Raw genomic sequence first — 24,375 nt, 5'->3', positions numbered from 1 at the left:
CTTCACAACATATGTGCAGTCTGAAACTACTAATCTGCTCACTCTTATAAAACCAGCATTATTATATAGCACTGATGAAAGTAATCCAAAAAATGAAACCATATAAATACTTCTCTTGCTTTGTAACAAGGCGACCACAGAGCTGCATTTAGTTGAGGTTGGGTTCTATTCTTAATTACTGGTGAAAATGTACTGTCACTCTGATCTCAAGCAGTTTAAGCATGATGATATTACATATGACAACAATTGTCCTTTTATTTTCAGCTCATATTTTAGTGGTCTGCATGGACAAATGCAACTGTTATCTCTGTTTGAAAACTGCACAACAAAATTTTGTACCCAAGAAAAAATAGAATTCTATCTGTTCCCTGCAACACCTTCAAAACCAGCAAGTTAAATATATTGCATTCTTAAGACCCAATTAAAGAAAGTGAAAAAGTAACTGACCTCTTGCCGTTTGAAATTTTGAACGTATTCTTCAAACTGTTCATCTTTAGTTTCATCTGCTTTTCCTAATTTTTGAAGAACCTATAGTGAAGGGAATAAGGAATAATTTAACATTAATGACACAAATCAAAACATCTGCTACTTTCAACATTCTGTTCTTGCAGTTAGACATAAATAGCATTTTACTTTTGGGAGTGTTTTGTGCTCTACTACTTCCAAAATTCACACAAGAAACTATTCTGTAAAAAAAAAAGAAGAAAGCAGGAGTATGGGGGGTGTGTGTGTTTGTGTGTAAATATACTTCCAAGTATGGAGTCCTTGAGGGAATGGTTCTTGTTTTTTCAAAGTAAGAAAGAATGAGAGAATTTTGCTGGCACTACAAATTGTCCTCCAGTTCAGATAAAGAAAGAAGAAAACCTCATCAGGTTTTTGTTCTCATTACATTGAACAGTATTAACATTATTTTTATCGGCATGATTTTCAACATAAAGTCATAAAAATTAAAGAACTGTAAGGCTGATGCCTATTTAAAACATGGCATTCATTTTGCTCCCCTCATTAATTCATGAGAAGATTGTCATCCACTAGATAATACGCATGCTACAATAATTCAGCAATAAGGGTTATTCAATCAGCAATCTCAAAAGTAATTTGACGCAGCTACACCTTGCACTGCATTTAACCACAATAAATACATTCTATTATTAAATCCCATTGCTATCCATTCATTATAATACTGAAGACTTAAACATAGCTGCAAATAGGCTTCACCCTACTTATAAAGCAATCCTCAAATCTTTACAGAGTACTTGCTTGTAGGAGTGAACCATCCCACAGATTGATTGCTCTCCCATTACAAATTGACCAAACGATCTATTTGCACAGTTAATAACAAAACCAAACAAAAGTAAAACAAAACCCAGAAGTCCCACAAAATTGAAACAGTAGCAGATGCTATGAATACACATATAAACATTAAAATGTATTCTTCTCAAAACAAAGAATGTACAGTTCCAGTACTACCATATTCTTTCTCAGACCATCTTCTTCTCCAAAGTCCAGCCGGCCTCACAGCACAAAATCAGGCTGCACAAAGGAGTGATGAGCATTGCTACTGTGGAAACCAGAGGTCAAGATAATAATGAAGGTGATGCAATGCCACCTGTGGACATGCATATGAAAGGAAGTTTTGTCATATTATCGCAGAAAGAGTGATATCAGAGAAGAAAAAAAGATATAGACTAGCCTTTTGCTGCCAATAGCTATGTTCATTTTTAGTTGCTTGTAAGAAAGTTAACTAGTCAAAAAACCCTCATACACTCTTATCACCAACCTCTTCATAAAATATTAATAAGTATCACAGAAAATTATAAAGAGAAATCATTTAATATTTTGAATCATCACAGGCCTTCACATTGCTCCTTGTCACCAATGAGCCAAACAGGCTGCCCACAACCGTGGTGCAGCTCCGATCCGCACCAGGGGGCTTTCTGAAAATCCAACACATTTTTTTCAAAGAGATGGTGGCCAGGTAAGCCTCCTGACCATGGCAATGCATTCAAACCACATTTGGAGCAAGAAGCATGTTAACTGTAGCATGAGCATTCATAACATAGATAACAAACTACAGCATCAAAAGTTGTCATGATAGACTCTTTTTTTCATATCAATGGCACACATCCACATTTTCAAATGTGCACTCAGGCCCAATAGTGCAAGGCTCAGAACGGAACAACCTCCCACAGGACTTACAACCTATGGTTTGGGATTTTTTTATCCTATCTCCAACTTTCCATTGATATACAGATATTTAGCTGAACCAAGATGCAGTGTTACAATTTAGCCTCTACAAACACCAACCCTAATCTTAATACAGATAATTTATAACACAGTTTCTCAATTTTCCCAATCCAAATCAGAACAATATATATGTCATATGGTTGGATCTAAACGTTCCAAGCCAGAGACTAAAGAAACTTACCCTCATGAAGTCCTGCAGCTCATGCCATGTACACAGATAACTGGGGTTCACTTATTCTTTTGCTAAAAGCAATCCTAATCCCATCCCCACAATTCCATGTCGAGACGGTGGAGCAGACTGGGGCTAAAGTAAACTATTCCTCACAGGTTCTTTTAGATCCCACCCATATAACTCCGTGGACTAATGAATGTGTAGCTCAGCCTTTTAGAACCAACCTACTCACAAGTTTACCATTGGTAGTTAAACAGAAAAGTGGCCAGGTTGACAGTTGTAGAAACTGACCTACCTTTCAGCTCTTGTTTATGCACTCTGTCTCAAAGTGGAAGTCGCTTGTCAATAGAAGTCTATAGCTTATATTTTATTTTTGCTCAGTTAGGTCACCACCTACAGGGTGTTTTTGGGGTAGGGCTACAGCTGGATGAAGGCTTGTCTGCCTTTAGAAAAAAAGAAAGCAGAGAAATTAAAGATCTTGAACATGTGGTGGCCTGAAGGGCTTGAGTGAATCTAGAACTTAGTGAAGGCAAGTGGCTAGCATTTTTTTTCTTCGTATACCCATACAGAGAAATAAAATTTGAGGTTGAGAACATTTATCAATGTGTATGAACAGTCTGTATCATTTACAATAAAATAAAATCTAAAAATTAAAGAAATGGACACAAACTGAATCTCAGTAAATGTTTTATATTCAAGTTTTTGTCATCTACTGAAGACTGTATGAAATAGTTGATGAATATGTTCACCCTAATAAAATAAAACAGGATAAAAGCTACCTCATTTCATATAATTAAACTAACTCAGCTACCACTAAGCTTTCTCTTAAAAAGACAGAAAAAGATTTTTTAAAAAGTATCTGAGTATCAGTGTTCATCCAGCATGTTGCTAAGAATATATGAACTAAATAGTTAATTCCAATTAGCATTGAGAATGAAGTAAAAGCTAAATTTAATACAATGGTAAATTTAGATACAGTCAAGTAAAAACATGTAGAGAAGAATTGCCAGGAAATATGGTACTGACTTATCATAGGGCAGATTCTACACTAAGATGCAAAATTTGAGTAAGAACATCAATCATGTCTGATGTAATTTATAAATGTCATCAAGAGTACTTCCATTTGGGGTTGCTGCATCTGCAAAAAAACTTTCAGATGATTTAAGATTAAACAATATGCCTTTAATCTTAAGTGACTTTATTTACCATATAATACATTCAGTTTTATGAGGATCTTGAATTCAACTGAGCAATTTTAGAATAATTGTAATGTGAAGGTTGTTAAGTGTGTGCAACATACTGAAGAAACTAATATAGCAAAATAAACCACAGATTAGCTTGAGAAAGCTTGATTACACTGAAAACTCTTGTCTTGAGGCAAGAATGAGTGTTTTACTACTTACTGAAACTACCACCCTGAGAGGCTTAGCCTCATCTCCTAAAAAAAGTTTTTAAGACTGTGGCAATCGAAGGAAAGAAAAAAAAAGAAGAAGAAAACCCAATACTGAAACTGATTCTTTGATGTAAGCTGTGGCCATCCTGGAGCTGCCTCAAGGGCAGCTCCGCTTCCTGCAGGGCAGCAGCAGGGTGGACAGGAACTGACTTCATCAGACATCCCAAGATACATCACCCTCAGGCACACATCAGTATTCTTAAAGAACAACCAACATGTTTAAAACCACTCAGGGCAGGAAGATTTGACTGCTCAGACAGAGAAGAAGTCTTCAGGAGAAGACTTCATCAGAAATTCACAGGACCATTAAAATCCTGAAAAAATTAAGATAAACTAATTTGCCAAAAGTAGCACAATTTAGGGTATAACAGAATAACCCCAGAAAAGCAAGACAAACACTTATGAGAGTTCAAAACCATTGTCATAGACTCTCTGTCCAAATTTTTTTGAGAACAGTAAAGTGCTCTGGATCTCAAGAAAAGCACACTCATGCATCTATAACACTGTTCCACAACAGTTTTACAACACCATTCCACAACATTTCTTTTACCTAATACCATACTCTTCTACAACCTGCAAAAGAAATACTAGGGCTGCATGACTAATATGTGCAATTTTCCAGAGGAGTTTCAAGATGGTACTTCTGGGCAGAAATTGGTTAAAATGAAAACCAGCCATGCAGGAGAAATAATTTTAGAGTTACCCTACATCATATAGATATCAGCAAATGCTCATAAAATTTAAAGAAGTATTTGGCCAATATAAAATAGAAGCTTTGAAAGAAGCTTCTTATGATACACAGCAACGCTTATCTGGCATTTAAAAAAAACAGAAACACAGTGGGTTAAGTTTGAAGTAAGCATGACTGTATTTTAACTTAATCAGCTATGAAGTAGTATATGTCAACTCATAAAGAAAAAATTCATGGCCCTGTTATAAATAACTATGTAGTTATTATCTTTTGTTATTATTAGCTTTTGTAAATTATTTTGATATAGTACAGTTTGTAATCTCTTTTCAACTGCTTTTGATATAGTATAATTTGTCAGCCTTTTATAGTTAATACCCTAATACCTGTGTAGATTGTATATCTTAGTGTGATAAATATATATGATAGTTTAAGCTTCTGCAAAATATTAAAATAGAGGATATGTACTGTGTATTATAACATTAACTTTATTAACTGTTTCAGAGGCAATTGTATTTGTGAAGTAATAATGAATGCCTTTATTTTTGTAACTAACTGACAATAGTGAATAGCTAATGTTGATTTAAAATACTTGTAAAGACAGCTAGAATGTCTGTATGATAAGATAACATTGAACGAACAAGGCAAATAACACCCAAAGAGCAAAAAGGAATCTACCACTGACCCTTCGGCTCTCAGTAACTGTCAAACCACAGACCAGGGGCCCTTGTAAGGAAATAAAATACAACACTCTCAGAATCACATCTGCATTGTGGCACATACTCTAAGAAGATAAGGTCAGGGGTTGAACTAAGATACAGAATTCTTGGGACATGTAAACTCAAAGGAATGTTTGAATATGCATAATCTTCATTTATATGCATTTGACCAATGCAATAAGAAAGTACATAAGAAGAGTTTTATAGTTAAGGTGTGTTTCTGGCAGCTTGCTGAGCACCCCAGTGCCGGATACTGTCTCTTTTATCCCTTATTAAACTTCTAAAAATTTTAAAGAGTGAGCCTTGTTTCTCACAGACACAAGCTTTACCAGAGCCTGACAGTAATTCCAGACAGACAAAAAACTCCACTCCACCACTCACCTTGCCACAAGCCAGCCATCTCCTCCCACCAAAAAACCCTACACAAGCACCACAAACACCTCCATGTTTAAAAAGACAATTATTTTCATTCAGTGGGATGCTACACAAAGTGTCCAATATCCAAAACTATAAAACAGTGTCAAAGTAGCAATGTTAAGCACAGTCCACGATTCCCAGCTGGTATTTGAGAAGTGTGGGAACAAAGTTTAAGAAACCCTGTTTGTTGCAGAAATACAGGCTATCTAGGAAGAGAACATAGAAGTATTAACCCCAGCACAGAAATAATTTCAAAACTTATATACTGACTCTCACTCAAGCATGACAGCAAGGTGTTAAAAACAAGAAACAGAATACTCAAGAGTATTCTAAGAGTAGAGTATACATAGAGTATTCTATATGTAAGCCACACAAGATTCCAACCTCCTCACAGTTAGCGCATGGGATGCTGAAGTGAAAACAGGGAGAAGCATTACAAAGATGCTGCTTAGTTGTTCTGCTCCAAAGAGGGACAGGAAGAGACAGTGCAGTAGATTACAGGTATGTAAGTATTAAGCTTATGGACCTATTTGTTTAGTCCAGCTAATAGAAAGCCTCCTCTCCAAAGAGGTAACATTCATATCTAACTACTCAAGATCTAGTTGGGTGGCATTTAAAAACAAAACCAGTCTTTTTCTGTCACGATGTCGAAGTCTACAGTCTTCTGCCTCCATTTCACTTCAGCACTGAAATCTCAAAATATGGTCAGTAAAAGAAGAGAGGCATTAAGATATTTTTCAATACTGTTACATTGTAGGATTAAAAATTGGATAGATTTTCATTATTAGAAAAAATAGTAAGATTTTTTTAAAAAATGTTAATTTTTCTCTAGTGCTGAAGACATCCAGTAAGTATAAATTGCCATTTTATGACAGAGTTAAGATTCCTGTGTCTGGAATAGCATAATGTATTGTGCAGTTTCAGTTCTGCTATGAATATTTTGATCTCAGCATAGCTTTAATGCAACAAGCTCAATGGCTTTTCTTCTCTAAGCAGTTGACTGAATTTCATACTCTCCATACTATACAGTCACACACTTTCCAAAAACACAGCCTTGCCATTGTACTCCTGCTGCTATTTCACCATTGCATTCCTGCAAAAATAACAGCTGACAGTGAAATGTTTGCTGAACCCTCTGTTCTCATTAATATCTGCTGCAAAGTTGTGGAAAAAAATCCCTTTGTCATTGACAGACTCTCAAAAGCCTGAAAACATGATTAATACAGAACACTGAGCATTTTCCTATAAAATTTTTACCAAAGAAAATGCAGAAAGACACTACAATTAAGCTCTTCACTTAGAATCAATTACTTTGTGAGGTGCTGGTTTCTGTTGCTAATCTTACAAAATGACTGAATTTAGCTCAGGTTTCCAGATCAGCTTTAAGCCATCTGTGGTTACCAGTTCTTTTTTCTGTACACATTGGCACTACTAATGACACACAGAACAACTGAATATTCATCAAATTACAGAAAATCTTTGCTGTCCTGTATTATTACTGTATTGGAAATGGTTCCCCAGACTCCTCCTAGATCTTCTCTTACACTGGGCACAATAGTGCTAATTTGTCCACCATTTACAGTTGAGTTTTATTGCTCAAGTTTGACACAGTAGATCATATCCTAGAAGAAAGGCCATCACAGTAAACTGCATTTGGGAATGTATCATTTAGTGGATTAATGCAGCTCCACAATTGCTATTCTAATATATAACATAGGCAATTTCTGCTGTACATAGTCAAAGAGAAGTCATATCCTGAACTGCATGAATGCATGAAATATGGCCCAAGTAATGGAAGAGGGAAGCTGCAGGGTACCAGGCAGTCTCCAGTATGGAAGAGCATAAAGACAACTCTACTGGTCAGACTAATTGTCCATGTAATATGGATCTAAACTCTAACAAACCTCTTTCCAAACCCCCTCAAAAGAAGATGACTAGGGAAGATACATGACAACTGTACAGTGATGCTACTTCAGAACCTTCTCCCAACCTCCTCTCTCACTAAAACTGAATTTCAATGAATTGATGTTGTCTCTTCACATTTTATAGACCCAGTGGATTTTTCTTATTGAAGGACTGTTCTGCTAATTGTGAAGTTCTGGTAAGGTATTCACTGCTTAAAGAAGCAAAAAGGTGTACTTCTCTTACAAATGCTTTTCTTTTGTTAATTTTTTGTAAGCTTTTGCTTGCTGGTGCTTTGAGTATTGCAAAATACCATCATGCATTGGAACAGTTTGCTTAAAAAACGAGAAGAATACTGAATAATATCCAGACAAGCATAAACCACTATGATAAGCTCCATTCTCATAATAAAAATTTAAGAGGGAAATGCAGCCTAAGTGACAAATGTGAACATTATGCAATGAGAGATGATCATAGTAACCTTTCTGCAAATCACAGAATCTAATTCTTTATCATTGCCCAGATAATGTAAAAATTCTCTAAAGAGATCCACAAAATAAACAAGATCATGATTGTTTTTGGAATGAAGCCACAGACACCTACCTTAGTCCTTGGTCATTTGGTTAAAACCAGAAAGAACTTTACAGAGGACACTGACCTGCATATTGCAGTGTACCACAATATTTTCTTTGCAACATCCAGCAAATTTCTTTTACTGGAAGTATGCACCTTTGCAAAATTTAACACAATAGCAGATGGTTACTGTTCAGCATTGTGTGACCCTAAGAGGTGCAGCAGTAAAACTTAGCTGGGCAGTAGAATTACAAGGAGATGGAAGGATGAGCTTTTGAGTTTACAAAGGCCTCATTTTGCTTATGAGAAGGGAAGGAATACTAACAGCTATGTCAGTATACTGCTAGTATACTAGACTTCTGCTTTTCTCTTAAGAACTTCACAAGACAATGCTGTGGGGTCCCACGTGATAAATGGCTCATCAGATACTCTCTGTCTGTATCCTGAACAGTGCTTATCTCCAGTGGATGTGAAAACCTGTACAGGTTTGAACAATAAAGAAGCTGTTCCCTAGACTGTGTGTAAGGATAGTATATATAACAGAGGACAGCATCAAGGTAGAGATGCTGGAATGGTGCATTTTCATAGATTGTAGCTTAAACAGGAAAACAAAATGGAAAGAAACAATAAACAACATAGATCAAAATATAGAGAGGAAAAAAGAGTGAGAAATCAAAGAAGGAATTAAGTAGGAGTGAAACAATTACGAGAGAATAGAGACCAAGATGAAAACAAACAATCAACTTTGAGAAATCACTAGTTTGATTCATTTGCCTTCCCATGGTCATCTCAGATCGCAAAGGATACCTCAAACACCTCTGTGCAGGTGGCAAACATGACATGGGATGGCAGCTTGAGGCAAGGCAGGATATAACTCAAGCAGCCTATGTGTGGGCGGCTGAAGTGAACTATTAATAGCATAGCAACACCTATGCTCCTCAAACTTTTGAGTTTTCTGTTTCCTCACAAAAATGCTTAATACAATAATAGTGCATTTTTTGGTCACTTTACCATTGGGCAAAAAAATTACAGAAAAGGCAAGGAACTTCTACACCAAGTTCAGAGAATTATAATCATATGGCAAAATCTGATTACTCTAGACTAGCATGTTAACCTCTGGGCCATCCTCCTGTGAATAGCAGTACAGAAATCTGCTGTGTTCAGAATATCTGCACTAGAGCTAAACAGAAGAGAAAGAATGAGACAAAAAGGAATTTAAAAGAACTGCAAAGACAATCTCTTTGCCCTTCTCTGCTTCATATGAGTTGCTCTCATACTTCTTGAAAAGATTGATTACTTCTTATGACTGAACAAGGTCAAAATTTAACTTAGCAGTGATATCCTCAGCTGAATTTCCGTGTCCTTTACTGCATCCCAAATAAAGCAAAACATTACTCTGCTGAATTAAAAAAAAAAAAAAAAAGATAAATACTGTTATCTGTTGTTTCTGCCTGTACTTACTAATGTAGCTGAAAAGTAACTGGATAGCTTCCTAAAAGTGACCAGTGTGTCTCAGCCTTTGGCATACTAGCTGTGCACTCAGATTCACGTTCTCCTCATTATTTCTTATTTTGGTCCCTCTTACCAGTTCCTCCACTTTTCTACTACCCTTTTGTATGTCCTCTGCTCTTACTGTTGAGCAGACACTTTCCTTAAAACTGCTTCCTCATCAACACTAGAAGAAATACTTTATTTACTGCCTTTGATAGCGTTTCAGTTTGTTCACATGACAATTTAATTTACCTGATCGATTGACTTTTGAGTTGCAAGCTTTTCAAAGCAAGAGACTATCTATCTGAACTTCTGCCCCTTATAGCACTGAAGACAAGGGGATCATCCTTTCAACTTGTTTGAAAATCCTACCAAAAAACATTAATTATAATTTAACTTCTGATGGCTATATTTACCTGGTGACCAGCTAGTTCTTTTGCTATTTACTTGATACTCCTAGTCCTTAAGATTGAAGGAAAAAAAGGCTTAAGCAGCCACTTGATAAACTTTCTTCCACCATATTTCCAAGAAATAAAAAGCACAGAATCAAATACAAAACAATTGCCATTGACAAAACTTCAATTTGAAACTTTTCAAATTAGATTTGGATTGTTATTTTAAAATTAAGTAACTGCCTATATAGAACTTCTTAAAAATATGCTTCTGAGATCTTGTCAGAAGAACATAAAAATCAACTACAAAGACACTTAGAACTTTTTAAGCTGGAAGCAGCCACAATGCAATAAACAATTCATTCTCCTGTATAGAAGGGCCACTAAGGCTCATCCTTGAGCAAGTTGACTAAGACAATTTATTGTACCAAAGTCCTCTGCAGTGATACCTAACAGACAGTGTGGTAATTCTAAATTAAAATTTCCTTTTCCTAGCAAAGAAGATATATATATATATTAGTTCTAATTTATCTGTAGCTACCACAGTTACATTTCTTAATCAAACATTCAAATTCTACCTAGAAAAAGAAAACTTTGTCCTTTACAGACTGTCTCTCTGGATTTATCACAGCAATATCTGTTGTTCTTGGCTGTTGGCAGTTAAAAAAAAATCAAACAAAAAGCTTTTCAGTCACATGGCCAAATAAAATGATCTCATTCAATAATTCAATATAACAGACCTTTAAGTGCACATGGATCCTCCCACTGTTTAGTTTCACCGGATATATATAGCAGAGTCTCGTTTATTCAGCTCTGATGACACCATTTCAAAGGATAACAATTTAAGGAAACTAGGTTTTCATTTTCAATAGTGATGCTTTTCAGGCTATTTCCCATTTTCTCAGTTCCAAGATTAGTGAAAATATTTCCTATTGGTCTTGGTTAAAATAAAACAGAATCTATTTTTAATAAAATAGATGGATTTTGGTATTAAGTAGGTAAAAAACATTCGTGGCAAAATATGTTCTTTCAGTAGAATGATATGAAGTTGGTAAGTCTTATTGATAGCATTATAAATATCTCTTGATTACGTCTCATCACAGAAGGCAGACAGAGGTAATTTATGAATGACAACAATTTCTTCAATGCAGAGGAAGAACCAGATAAAATTTTTAAAGAAATTGTCAGAGTGGCTGGGAAAAAAATTCTAGAAGATATATTTTGATTTGATATAATACATTTTTCTAATGATTGCCTGTAAGACTATACTGTACTAAATTACATTGCATCAGTAACTATGCAGAAATTATGCCGACTAGAGACAAGATTACAGCCATTCATGACATGGGCAAATTAAAGAGCTCACTTATTTCTCATCTCACAGTGTCAAAGAGCTAACAGGTTGATTTATTTTCCTTCCACCTACATCACTATTTTCCTTCCACCTACATCACTATTTCTACAAGACAGGCTACTAGTGGTTTTGGGTCTTATCAGTTTGGCTTCTGAATTAGGCCATATGATCAAAGTAGCAATACAGATGCCTGATCTTGACTGCCTCCTCCAGCCTGATCTGTGACATTTCCACAGATACTTCTTGGAAAGGAATTGGCTGAGGCTAGAAAGAGACACCCACATTTGATCCAGCATGCACTGAAGTGAAGATGCTGCCCACCTAGAGGCTCCTTCATGCCCAGCAAAGATAGGATTTCTCTCTGCAGACTCAGATCCACCTTCATAACAGAACTGATATAATGGAGCACTGGGGAAACAAAACCAAATGTTTCCAGCATGGTTTGGTAACTTGCCAACAACATATTTCACCACCTGTTGAGACAATCTCATGTCATGCCACACATAGCAATGCAGAAAATGAAGATAACTTTTTCTAGTGCTTTGCAAAACATTTTCCAGATTGATGGTCATCTGTAGAGGAATTTACTGTTTCTTGACAGACCATGAAAATACTTCTATTAAATATCAGTGATGTTCCTGATATATCAAAAGTTGCTGATGAGGTACTTTTTACCACTGGGATGCTCGAAAACTCCCTCCTCTTTCCTCATCTTAAGGAAGGCAGTCACACTGATGGAACACTTCCAGACAAATTCCTTCTTCTTTAGATGGAATGCTAAATAACTCTTTTGCAAAAAACTGAACTCCCAAAACTATGAAAATTTAGATAGAACATATATACTTGGTTCAGAAAACCTAACAACTTGGGAAACCTTTGAAACGAGCCAGGTCTGTCTTCCTTTTTTAAAAATAGCTTTGTCAGAAATGCATTGATACAAAAGAGATTTATTTCAGACTTATTGGAAGAATTTGTGAAGGCATAGTCTCCTAATAATCACAAATTTCCCAAGATCATCTCCATAAAGAAATAATTAAACTGGCATTATGTGCTAGCCAGGTATTTCTGAAGAAAGTTACCATATTTCCTTCTCATTGCTTTTCAGAATTATTCAGCATTTTTGCATTACTGAAGATCAAACAATGTAATGCTAAAGTAATCTAAGGCTGCTCAGCTAACATAGTATATTTCTACTTTTCTTGTTAAGTTCTATTAAGGATAAGCTTGCCGTTCTCAGGAGTTTATGTGTATCATTTCTTCATGCTGACCCCAGGTCATGGACTTGTAGTTATCAAAAAGGAAAAAACCACTGAAGTGATGCTGAGATCATCAAGGACTACCAGCAGTGGAGGTGCCAGTGCTCCAGCTTTGACATTTGAGACACTGTAGACAAGTACGACTTCATCCTCCCCCATGGAGCTTGGGGAATGAAACTCCAGAATTAGCCTTCAGAGCTGCTGAACATGGAAGTAGGTGCTCAGATCAGCAGCATGCACAGTACATATAGGGTCTCCTTTTTAGAGAAATCTTTTCTTTGCTGAGGCAACATCAGTCCCCTTCTACTCAATGTGCTGCTGTGAAAAAAACCCGTTTAAGAGCTCTCTAACAGTCACACTTTCCAGGCAAAAAGAGGTCCAGAAAAAGAGCCTGTCTGCCAATGGTGGAAAATAAATGGTAGGAGGAACACTGTTTTACTGCAAGAGAAGCAATGTTCTTCTGAGGATACTGTTCATCTGGAGCAACGTTCTGATGCCTTTTAATGGTCCTTATTAAGACAAACAGCAAGTCAGAGGAATATACCACAGTGAGAGCAAGATTAACAAGGAGAAAAGTTCAGGTTCTGGACAAAAAACATTTTCAATACAGAAAGAGGACTAGGACAGGCAAGAAAAAATGTCACAAATTCAGTTAGGTATAAGGAGATTTGGAAAACATAACTTCCATAATTGAGAGAAAATAAAATAACAGTGGGATGCTGTGGCCTTATAACCTATTAGTGTAGTCACCAAGGCATGCTGGAGAGACAGCAGCAGCAAAGACAAGCCTTAGCAACCCTTATCAGCAAGTCTGGTGCTGCAAGTCCTGTTGCGCTCTTCAGAAGCAAACTCTGTCCACTGACACTGAAGCTATGTGTCAATGAACAGCTCAACAGAAATCTCTCACCACACATAAGATGGAAGGAAATTGGCACATGCTAAGAGACTATGAAAGCCACTGGGAATATGGCACATAGTGAATTGAGCTGCGGGGAACAGAACACCAAGTGGACATTTGCACATTAAGTGTCATGGAACATCATGGGAGTGTGGCAAAAAATTCTAGTCTTTCTCTCGTTCTCGTGTCCTACATCCAGAGGCAAAAAATTGGAAAAAATGATCACTATTCTTTTTTAAAGAGTGTTGTCATTTCTGCTTTCAGTCACTGCTTTTCTATACTAGCCAAAAGTTCTGACTTCAACCTTCCATTGTGGCCAAGTTTACTTATGTTCAAATCTTTTCTTGGCTTTTGTCTAGACTCCTTCCAGCTTCTCTTATAATAATATGCCTAAGACTGCTTGATACATTTTAAAATCAGAGGTAGAAAGAAATGTGTTAAGCACTGAAAATCAGCCTACATGTGAAAATGGATCAGAAAATACTGCCTGACCTGAAAAAAAAATATTAAACTACAGCAGTTTGATATTCAGAACTAAATCCTATGAAAAAAACCACTGCACACGTCTAATGAAAAAGTTACCCGTTCCTCAGTGTCTCATTCATTTGGAACTCAAATATACAGTCAGTCTAAATACCCCTATCCACCATGATCACCAGAATAAATAACTGTTGTCCAAGCACCTTTAAAAATCACTTCAGGATTGGATATAACACCTTAATTTCTGGAGGAGAAAACTGAAGTATAGAAATTGATTAAGCAGCTGTGCCAGCCTTTAATTAATCATGCAATATACCAAAGGGACAGCTTTAATGTAGATGTTGTGCATCAACACTGTACCTAAACAACTACTGAGCAACGAAAAGAACTAAAAAAGCAAATATAACAAATATATAAGAAGGTCCACATCTCATTTATTTCAGCAAGTAATTAAATTTGTGGATCTGAATGTGTGAGAAAGAGAAGCAGGATTAGTTTCTTTACTATTCCCCAAAATAAACTGATACATATGGCAACTATTACTTAATATTATCTATCATACCTACTTAAACTGTCATATTTCATGTAGGAAAAAGTTAAAATTTAAAGATACTGGTTCAAAACCACCTTAATCAAAGCTTACTGGAAATTTTCTAAGTGTAAAGACTGATTTTATTTTTTTTCCTTTGGCTCTGAAACTTTCAGCTGTGTAAAATAGCTCCTGCAGTAAGTAATTTCTGAACAAATATATGTTTTAAGTGATTTGTATTAAATGCTTTCAAAAAAGATGCTTTTCACATAATGAACTATGATGACTTTAAAAGGCAAGTAGAACTGTAGGCATTTATAAATATAAATTTAACTTCTGGCAGCTACTAAAAGATTAGAAAAGCACCACAGTGCTTTTAAAAGGCAAGTAGAACTGTAGGCATTTATAAATATAAATTTAACTTCTGGCAACTACTAAAAGATTAGAAAAGCACCACAGCCATAACATTTTGTTCATTTATATAAATATAAATGAGTTTTTCTAAGAATACAGAAGTACCCCACAGGGGCTGAAGACTGTTAGGAGCACTAGGAGACTCATGGTGTTTTTAGGTAACTTTAAAAACCTACTGGTTTTGTTATTTTAACATATAGATACATTGTTTCTGACTAACAAAGATGACTGACTTCATGCATTGTAAGAGCACAGAAGCTGGTTTAATAAAAAAACTGAAGTTGCAGGGATAAATTGCCTGTCTGGAGGTATTTATCTCAGGTAGCTTCTGGACTCTCTTGACCAAGGAGATGAACCATGTAGAGAGAAATGGTGTTTTGGCCTCAGCCCATGTGCAGCAGAATCAAAGTCTGCCAGTCTTATAGGAGGGGCATCTGGAAAATCAAATCTTACACCAAAGACTTCATAGTATTCATACTCGGGGTGAATATTCTGATTATCAGATGCCTTATGCTGTTGCAAGTAAAGAGGAAAATGAACAACTTTATAGAAAAGGAAGGAAACTTCCTTCTAAAACCCACAAAACACAAACTGAAACAAGATCAGAGCCATTGATCACGGGACCATGGGATATTCTTTGCCAAATCCTGTCTATGTGAGGAAAAAAAGGTCTTCTAGGTATTTGCAGTGATACAGTTGCTTACTCTGGAGGCAGTTTACACTCTTAAGATCATGGATCAGAGATCTCAAAAAGTTGTCAGGCCAGCTCTTCCCTCATGAGGTAAAGGTGCAAAGTGTTGGATTGGATTTTCTCCAATTAACTAATCCCTGCCTTGCTCATGAAATGAAACTATTGCAGCAGTACTCTGACACCGAGTTTCCTTCAAAATGAGCAGCATTTGCTGCCTTTCTGCAAAGACTGCATCTTTTCTTCTCAGCAAAACAACAGGTACTTTAGATAGCTAAAAGTTTGCAAACTTTAGAATGGGGTCATTACACAGATTTCTTGTCACAGGAGAAGTTTGAATATTAAACAGTGAACTTTTATACTTTACAGCAAGTCTCTGTTCTAGATCAAGATGCTGGGATCACCCCTGCTCTGACTTTGCATGTGGGATACACTCTGTAATCACAAAGCTATAAATCTGCAAGGACTGGAGTGCTGCAGGGGATGTTTATAAGCTCTTCAGAAGGGACAGGTGAGGAAGGAGAGGTGGGTGGCTCTGTAGATTAAGGAGAGTTTTGACTGGATAGAGCTTAAGTATAGTGAGGGTAATATTGAGTGTCCCTGGGTAAGAATCAGGGAGAAGTCCAGCAAGGCAGACATCCTAAGGGGAGTCTGTTACAGACCACCCAACCAGGATGAAGAGGCAGAAACACTTTATAAACAGCTGGCTGAAGTTTCACTATCACTAGCCCTAGTTCTTTTGGGAGGTTGCAGAAGGTTCCTGGATTGTGTGGAAGATAACTTCCTGGCACAGCCTGGTAAGTGAACCTAACAATGGGTGGTGCTCTGCTAAACCAGAGAAGATGGCTGGTGATAAATGTGGTGGTTGGAGGTGTCTTGGGAACAGTGGCTATGAAATGATGCTTTTTCATTCTCTGTGAGGTACGGAAGGAGTCAACAAAACCTCTACTTTGGTCTTCCAGAGGACAGACTTCAGCCTGTTCAGGACACTGGTTCTGAGATTCTCTAGTGAAACAGCCTTTAAAAACAAAGGGATCCAGGAAGGTTGGACATAAGAAAAACATGGTAGAGGTGCAGGAGCAAGCCATCTCTATGTGCCAAAAGGCAAGCTCTCAGGGAAGACTGGCCTGCCTGAATAGGGAGCTTTTGCTGGAACTCAGGAAAAAAAAAAGACAAAAGGGCAGGCAAGTTAGGAAGACTACAAGGATGTCATTAGGTCATGCAGAGAGGAAATTAAAAAGGTGAAAGCTCATCTAGAATTCATTAAGGGCCACTGCTGTGAAAGATTAAAAAAAAGTGGTTTTTAAAAATCCATTAACAACAAAGTGATAGCCAAGAAAAATCTCTATCCTTTATTTTATGCAAAGTGGAATATTGTAATCAAGGATAAGGCTGAGGCACTTAATGCCTCCTTTTGCCTCAGTCTTCAACAGAAAGATGGGTTATCAGCCAGCTCCTTGAGCTGGTGGACAGGGACAGGAGCAGAACAGACTGCCTGTAATCCAGGAGGAAGTAGTAAAGTGACCCACTGTGCCACTTAGACACTCAGAACTCTAAAGGGCTGGATGAAATCCACCTGAAGATACTGAAGGAGCTGACAGAAGAGCTTGCCAAGACACTCTCCATCCTTTGTCATCAGTCCTGGTTAACCAGGGAGGTGCCAGATGTTTGGAGGTTAACCAATGTGGTGCCCACCTACAAGAAGAGTCTGAAGGAGGATCCAGGGAACTACAGGCCTGACCTTGGTGTCTGGGAAGGTTATGGAACAGATCTTGAATGCGATCACACCACACATGCAGGACAACTGGGGAGCAGGCCCAGTTTAGCACAGGCATAGGAAAGGCAGGTCCTGCCTTACCAACCTGACCTCCTTTTATGACCAGGTGACCTGCCTAGTGGATGAAGAGAAGGCTGCGGGTTGACCTGGGCTACAGCAAAGCCTTTGATACTGTCTTCCATAACATTCTCCTGGAAAAGCTGACAGCCCATGGCTTGGACAGGTGTTCTTTGCTGGGTTAAGAACTGGCTGGATGGCTGGCCCCAGAGAGATGTGGTGAATGGTGCTGGCTCCAGTTGGTGGCCAGTCACTAGCAGGGCTCCTGAACATTCAGTATTTAGGCCAATCCTGTTTAGTATCTTTATCAATGATTTGGATGAGGTGATTGACTGCACCACCTGTAAGTTTGCAGATGACACTAAACTGGGCAGCAGTGTTGATCTGCTGATCTGCAGAGGGACATGGACACGCTGGATAGAGGAAGCAAATTCAGCAATATGAGCTTCAACAAGCCAAATACTGGCTTGTACACAACAACCCCCTGCGGCACTACAGGCTGAGGACAGAGTGGCTGAAAAGATCCCTGATGGGAAAGGACTTGGGAGATGCTGATTGACAGCAACTGAACATGACCCAGCAGAGTGCCCAGGTGGTCAAGAAGACCAGTGGCATCCTGACCTGTATCAACAATAGTGTGGCCAGCAGGACCAGCGCAGTGATTGTCCTCCTGTACTTGGCACTGGTGAGGCTGCACCTTGAGTACTGTGCTGCAGTACTGGGCCTCTCACTTCAAGAAAGACACTGAGATACTGGAGAGAGTCCAGAGAAAGGCAATGGAGCTGATGAAGGGTCTAGAGAGTAAGTCATATGAGGAGCAGCTGAGGGAGCTGGGGTTGTTTAGCCTGGAGAAAAAAGACTGACACTTCCTTTTACAATGCTAAGAACTCCACTCGTACTGAAACCTGAACTCTGACATTAAGGAAATGTAACTTCATGAAGTAACACACAAAAGCCTCATCTGACTCCATTAATAAATTAAAATGTGGGAAAAGCTTTATTTAATATACATTATAAACTGAAGGAATCAGCTGTTAGTAAATGTAATTTTAGAGATGTAATTTCCTAATTCTTAGTAATAATCACAGAACTAAGAGACAGAGAACTTACACTGACTCATTAATAAATTTCTTGTGATATGAAATAGAAACACACATTAAAATCTGATCCTTCTTTTAGACTTTATGCTGTTGAGTGATAAACCTTTAGGACAAGACTTTTATATCAGCACTCCTGGTCTATTTATGCCACCTCCACTGTAATTTCAATGTGACTCACACTAATGTAATCCATGCAATGCTCTTGACCGCTCTGATTCCTATAGGCCTGCAGGCAGATCAATGAAAATAAGGGCAGGTGATTATGTGAGATATTCCTAAACTGTGACAGTATTAAGGCAATTAAAGCGGAAAACATGCCCCCTAAAGGGAAGGTTGCCTGAATAATGACACTATTCCTCTAAGCATAGTCCTTGCCAAGTTACTCCCATGTTCCTCTTTATAAAAACCCAGGATTATACATCAAAAGCTCATAGAATGCAAAGTAGTAAAATGAGAGATTTATTATATAACTTATTTTTATAGTTATTTTTATAACTTTTATCTTTTTGTTCTCCTTGTGAGAGGAATTTTATGAACAAGATAGCTACTAAGGTTGATAACTACAATGGAAATTCTGGGTGCTGCAAGAAATCATGTTAGCTGTTTGGTAGATGTTTGGCCATTGTTTCCTCAAATTTAAATTAATCTCAGCATCTCAGCAGATTGTTAGGAGGCAATCAGAGATGTCTTTCTATAAAAGTAGCAAAACTAAATCTTGATAATCTCAGGTTTACAGCATATTTTTCATAGCAGTCAGAATAAAACGGTTCAAGTAGTTATGTTCTACCTTTCTTAACTTTGTATTTCTCTTCCTGCCCTCAGCCACTGTCAGCAGTACTATGGACTGTGATACATTTGCCACATTCTTCAAAAGAAAGTTGCATTTCAGTAGTGCCTGAAATGGTGTCTGCATAAAGCACTGCAGTCCTTGCAGACAGTAAGACAATATAAATGCAATGCTAGTGATTAATGTAAAACTGTAATTAAGTACAAGTACCTGTGATTAACGGGGCTACAAATATGAGTCATAATGCTTTCTCTTCCGATAACTAACTAAATTGTTTCTAAATCTGCTCTGAGTCTAGGATGAAATGACATGATTTAAGTAAGATTTTTCAGATTCAAAATAGCATCCTGATAGAGAACTTCTCATTCTAACCTTCAGTGACTTAGACTTTTGTTTCAGCATAAATATGCATCTGTGAATGCCTGAAGATTTTTCTCAGTGTCACGGTGACAGACTTCTGGGAAAAATCACTGCACATGGATTACAAAGCTGGTCTAAATATAACATTTCAGGGTCATGTTTGGGTAAGAAAAAAATAGACAGTTTTACCACAGTGATACTGTGGTAATACTCTTTATGAATATGGACAAGGAATATTTTTCCTTACCAGCTATGAAAGTGGCATTTGAAAGTATATGAAATCTATTAAAAATCACAGACCAGAGCAGGAATTTCTCAATCCCTTGAAAAAAGATGGGGAAGTGTTCAGAAATCATATAAATAGACAAACTTGTATTGCTTGAAGCAGTAGCCTTGTAAGAACCAATTATCCTTAACAGGAGTCAAGCTTTGTCAACCAAAAAGCTTTTTTTTTTCTTAAAACCACCTTCCTACATCTACTAGGCTTTCCACAGAGAGAAAAAACACTGCCAGTTTCACTAGAAGATTATGTTGCTGCTGCAGGCAACACTGGGCACCACTCTGGGCTCTGCATTCACATGACGTAAGTCAGAGGCAGCTTTGCTGAGCACAAATCGCTGTGGATTCAGCGCCTTACGTAACGGCATCAAGTGACCTTCCCATGGCTACCTGCTCCCCTCACCCTGCTGAGCAGGAGCCCTCATCACAGCAGCCACAGTCAAGTATTAATAGCCCACAGAAAATCCATAGAAAGGATCAGTGGAATGCAGAGAGATCCCAGCAGCTGCTGCCTTCCCCCCGCACCCCTCCTCTCTGTTCCCCCCTTTTTTGTGCTTTTGTGTCTTTTTTCCTTTCTCTTTTCTCTCTTTTTCTTTTCCTTTTTTTCTTCTTTGCTTCTTTTGGGAAAGGAAATGTGTAAATAAGAACAATTTACTGTAGAATTTGTGTTCCAAAATCAAGCACTTTACATCCAGAACACCTAGACTAAATTACCTGTCTCAGATTCAGCCTAAGCACGGTCCCCAGACAGGCACTTTCTTGTGAGAAGTGGCTCTTCTGCATCCTGTAGGATGGCTCTTGTGCTGTTCAGGAGCAGTTGGGAAGTGCTGGGCATATTCTAGGATATGATAACCCCTAGGAAACATACTAGTCTCTGGTCAGAGAAGATTTTTCCAACAATTTCACTCCTCCCCTTCCTAGTATGCAGTGCACACTCAACACTATTATGCTTTGGAGTTCTTGTCAATATATATCCTTTCAGAAGGAAAAAAAGTAGTTAAGAATATTTTTTTTCATAGAAGTGAGTCTGTCCATTCCAACAAAGAACAAAACCAAACAAACAAAAACAAAACTCCTAAGCCAAACCAACCAACAAACAAACAAACAAAACCAAAAAACAATAACAACAACAAAAAAACAAACAAAAACCAAAACAAACCAAAAGAAAAAAAAACACCCAAAAAACCAAAAAGGAAAAAAAAATTAAAAGAAAACATAAAACCCCAGCAAATGTATTTTTAGCATAGAGTGGACTCTGCAAAACTTCACCTCCACATCAGGACAACTTGGAAAGCCATCACTATTACATTTAAGGGGTATCATAAGGAAATCAATCAAGTAATCAAAGAGATTAGGAATATAAATGCAATTCTGCAAACATGGTAATTTAGAGAAGAATTTGAGGCAGCGGTGGGGGAATTTACCCTCTTACAGGATAGAAAGTCCAGGAAGGAGTGGAGAGATTATTAAGTGAAAGAATGAAGTATATTTTCCACAACATATCAATAAATGTTAAACTTTAACTTTCCAGCACTTTACCTCATCTAATTTCTGCCCAAACAACCACACAATCACTGCCAGATAATTTCAATGCAATAATTTCTCCTGTGAGCAGATTTTATATTATAAAAAGATGCCAGTAAAGACACCAACAGAAAGAGATGACTGAAACATAATTAGACACTTACATAGCCACACTTCTGTGACTTGAAGTTGAGTCACATTGATAAATATTTAGACATTAAATGGAAGGTAGCTTAATGTCTAGTAATTGACAGAAAAACTTGACCATCAGATAAACTGGAACCCTTTACCTGTACAAAAGGTGTAACATGTTTTGCCAGTTTTCTCTGTTGTGAGGTGAATTAATACTCAGAAGGATTTTTCTATCAGTTTCAATCCAGAACATACTTCAGTAAGACTTACTGTAGATAACTAGCTATGAAGAAAGTGAATATTCTGTGAACAGAGATTTTTCACAAGGTTTAATCTGAAATAACAGAGCCATCCTAAATATTCACCTTCAAGAAACTTATTATCTGAGGAATTTTCTTCCCTTTTCACCACATCATTCCAATCACAAAACTGGAAACTCATACACAGCTTTCAAACAATTAAAGAACCTTAGCAATAGCTATGGTATGAAAGGTAATAAACATTCAACTCTTCAGAGTTCACTTTTTAACTTGCCTAATTTAAAGGAAATAGATATTCCTCAAGAGAGTCACGAGATGCCCATGTGAGGAGAATACATTGTATCCTATACACAGCAAGGGATAGGGCAGGAGAAACTCTATCTTGCCCCTTGCTCACCAACAGCACTGGCATTTCTTCCAAGCTTGCAAGACCTAGATCTCCTATTGCAGTCAGAGTTCCTCCTTTCTCTTTTTGCAAAGTACTGTAGTGTACATGGATCAGATATAAATATGCTGCTACATATCAAGAAAATTACAGTCTTAAAAAGGCCCCTTAAGCCCAGGGATAGAACAACTTTGGTTAAGTGAGAGAGACATGATGGATATGGTATTGTCCTGCAGTACCAACTCACACTGCTTTATTACTGTGTGCTATAATCTTTTTCCATTGGATTCAGAGCTTGATCTTTGTATGCTGCACAGAGGTCATTACAGTGACATATACAAATCTTAACTGTAATTTGAGGTGAGAGCTGAGTAATTCAGGGATGACATTCTTTTGAGAACAACAAATCTGTTCAGTCCTCCAATATAATGTAGTTTAGTAATCTACAAAAACCCGAGCAAGAGTCCATAATGAAGGATAATCAGGATTCCCCTATTCAATGCTGGATACTATTTTCTTTCCTCTCTACAAGGTTTGCACTTTTGAAGTCCACTTTTATTTAAATTGACCTTTTAGTCAGTAAGTGCAGCTTCCATGTGATTAAAACCCATTATAATAAAGGACTTCCTTACTTAGAACAATTTCCAATGCCTTTCTAGAAGCATGTCTAATGTTGCCCTTTAAAATATAATTATTATACCTCATTTTATTAGAATTGCTGTGCCAGTGGGGAACTGCATTGTATTTTAAATTAAAATTCCCCATAGACTTCAAAAGATAAATTCTGGTTAAAAAGTCTATTTTATCATCAATGAGTATGACAACAAAAACTTAATTCCTATAGTTTGCGTTGTGTATATCAATATATTAGTCCTGGAAAGTTTTGGCGCTTTTGTTTTCTTGTTTGGTTTTGCCTTTTTTAAAATTGTAAATTGAGACAGGTTACCCTTGAGAAATATGATGAAAAACTTCAAAAGAAATTCTAGAATGTCTTTCTTGTTCAGATTAGTCCAAATTCATGAGTTTTTCACATGCAGAGGGAGAAAATAGATACAGGAGAATGTTACTGGAAAACTGAAAACACATCTAGACATATAGTGAAACCTCTATTATGTATTCTTAACATTTACTGGGTAATTTACAGGACTGTTCTTGTAGACCCCAGGTTAGAAGGTCTTCTGATAGATCTGTAGTGGTTGAGCTGGTATCAGAACACTGTATCTTAATTTTCTTTATCTTTTCTTTAGATAATCACTTCCCAGATGATAATATAGTCTCCGATGGGAAGACGTAAATCAAATGTACTCTTGAAAAGGAAATTTTGTTGGACTGAAGCATCTGCTAAGTTGTTTTTCTTTATTGAAAAATAAGAGAGCTTTTTGTAAATCAACATATTTTCCACAACTATGCTCACCCAGTGTTTGCTACTCTGGTTCAGCTCCTCTGCACCAAGCTGTTCTGCTGACTCACCGTGTCCCTGGGCAAGGTGAGTCCCCTCACTGCCAGCTCAGGAAAAGGCTGAGTATGGAAATGGAAATTTACTCACTGTCACTGATTATGGAATCTTGTGGGAAGGAGGATGCTGTCAGGAAGAAAATTTATGAGCAGCTGAGCTTAGCTGGAAGCCCTCGCTGAAGGTTACCTGCATCTTAGTTATATTTAATAAAGCACAGGGGAGCACCAATCCCGACATATATTGAGCCTTCGTGCACAATGGTATACCAGTGACTCACAGGGTGAAATATTCACACTGATTTTTGTCAAGAACATAAGAGCATTTTCTTCCTGAAAAAAGATACTGGCTGTACTGCTAGCAATATGTAGCATTCAATTGATACTCATCTGTAAACGGAGCCCTTGGTTTTCTTAAAAAATAAATCCCCTGATTTCTGCCATTGGAAAGACCAGATTGCTGCAGAAAATTAAAATTAAAAATATATCTTTTTCTAAAATTGCTTATAAATTGATATTTCAATTATGCTGTTGTCAAATGTCTAAAGTTGTTGTTTGACTTAGAGGATTGGAAGCTGTTGCAGCAAAG

General features: G+C 37.3%; 1 protein-coding gene across 2 annotated transcripts in view; it reads right to left on the bottom strand.

Moving 5' to 3' along the window:
* Nucleotides 1–24,375, bottom strand: part of AMPH (amphiphysin) — a 123,882-nt gene that overhangs the window by 64,465 nt on the left and 35,042 nt on the right. For both annotated transcript variants that reach the window (XM_054644510.2, XM_054644501.2), the window contains exon 2: nucleotides 448–528. In XM_054644510.2, the coding sequence (XP_054500485.2) occupies nucleotides 448–528 (81 nt within the window). The remainder of the gene's footprint in view (nucleotides 1–447; nucleotides 529–24,375) is intronic.

This window comes from Agelaius phoeniceus, chromosome 1 (genome assembly GCF_051311805.1).
Source record: "Agelaius phoeniceus isolate bAgePho1 chromosome 1, bAgePho1.hap1, whole genome shotgun sequence".
NCBI classification, from domain to species: domain Eukaryota; kingdom Metazoa; phylum Chordata; class Aves; order Passeriformes; family Icteridae; genus Agelaius; species Agelaius phoeniceus.
This window is presented reverse-complemented; position numbering and strand designations above follow the sequence as displayed.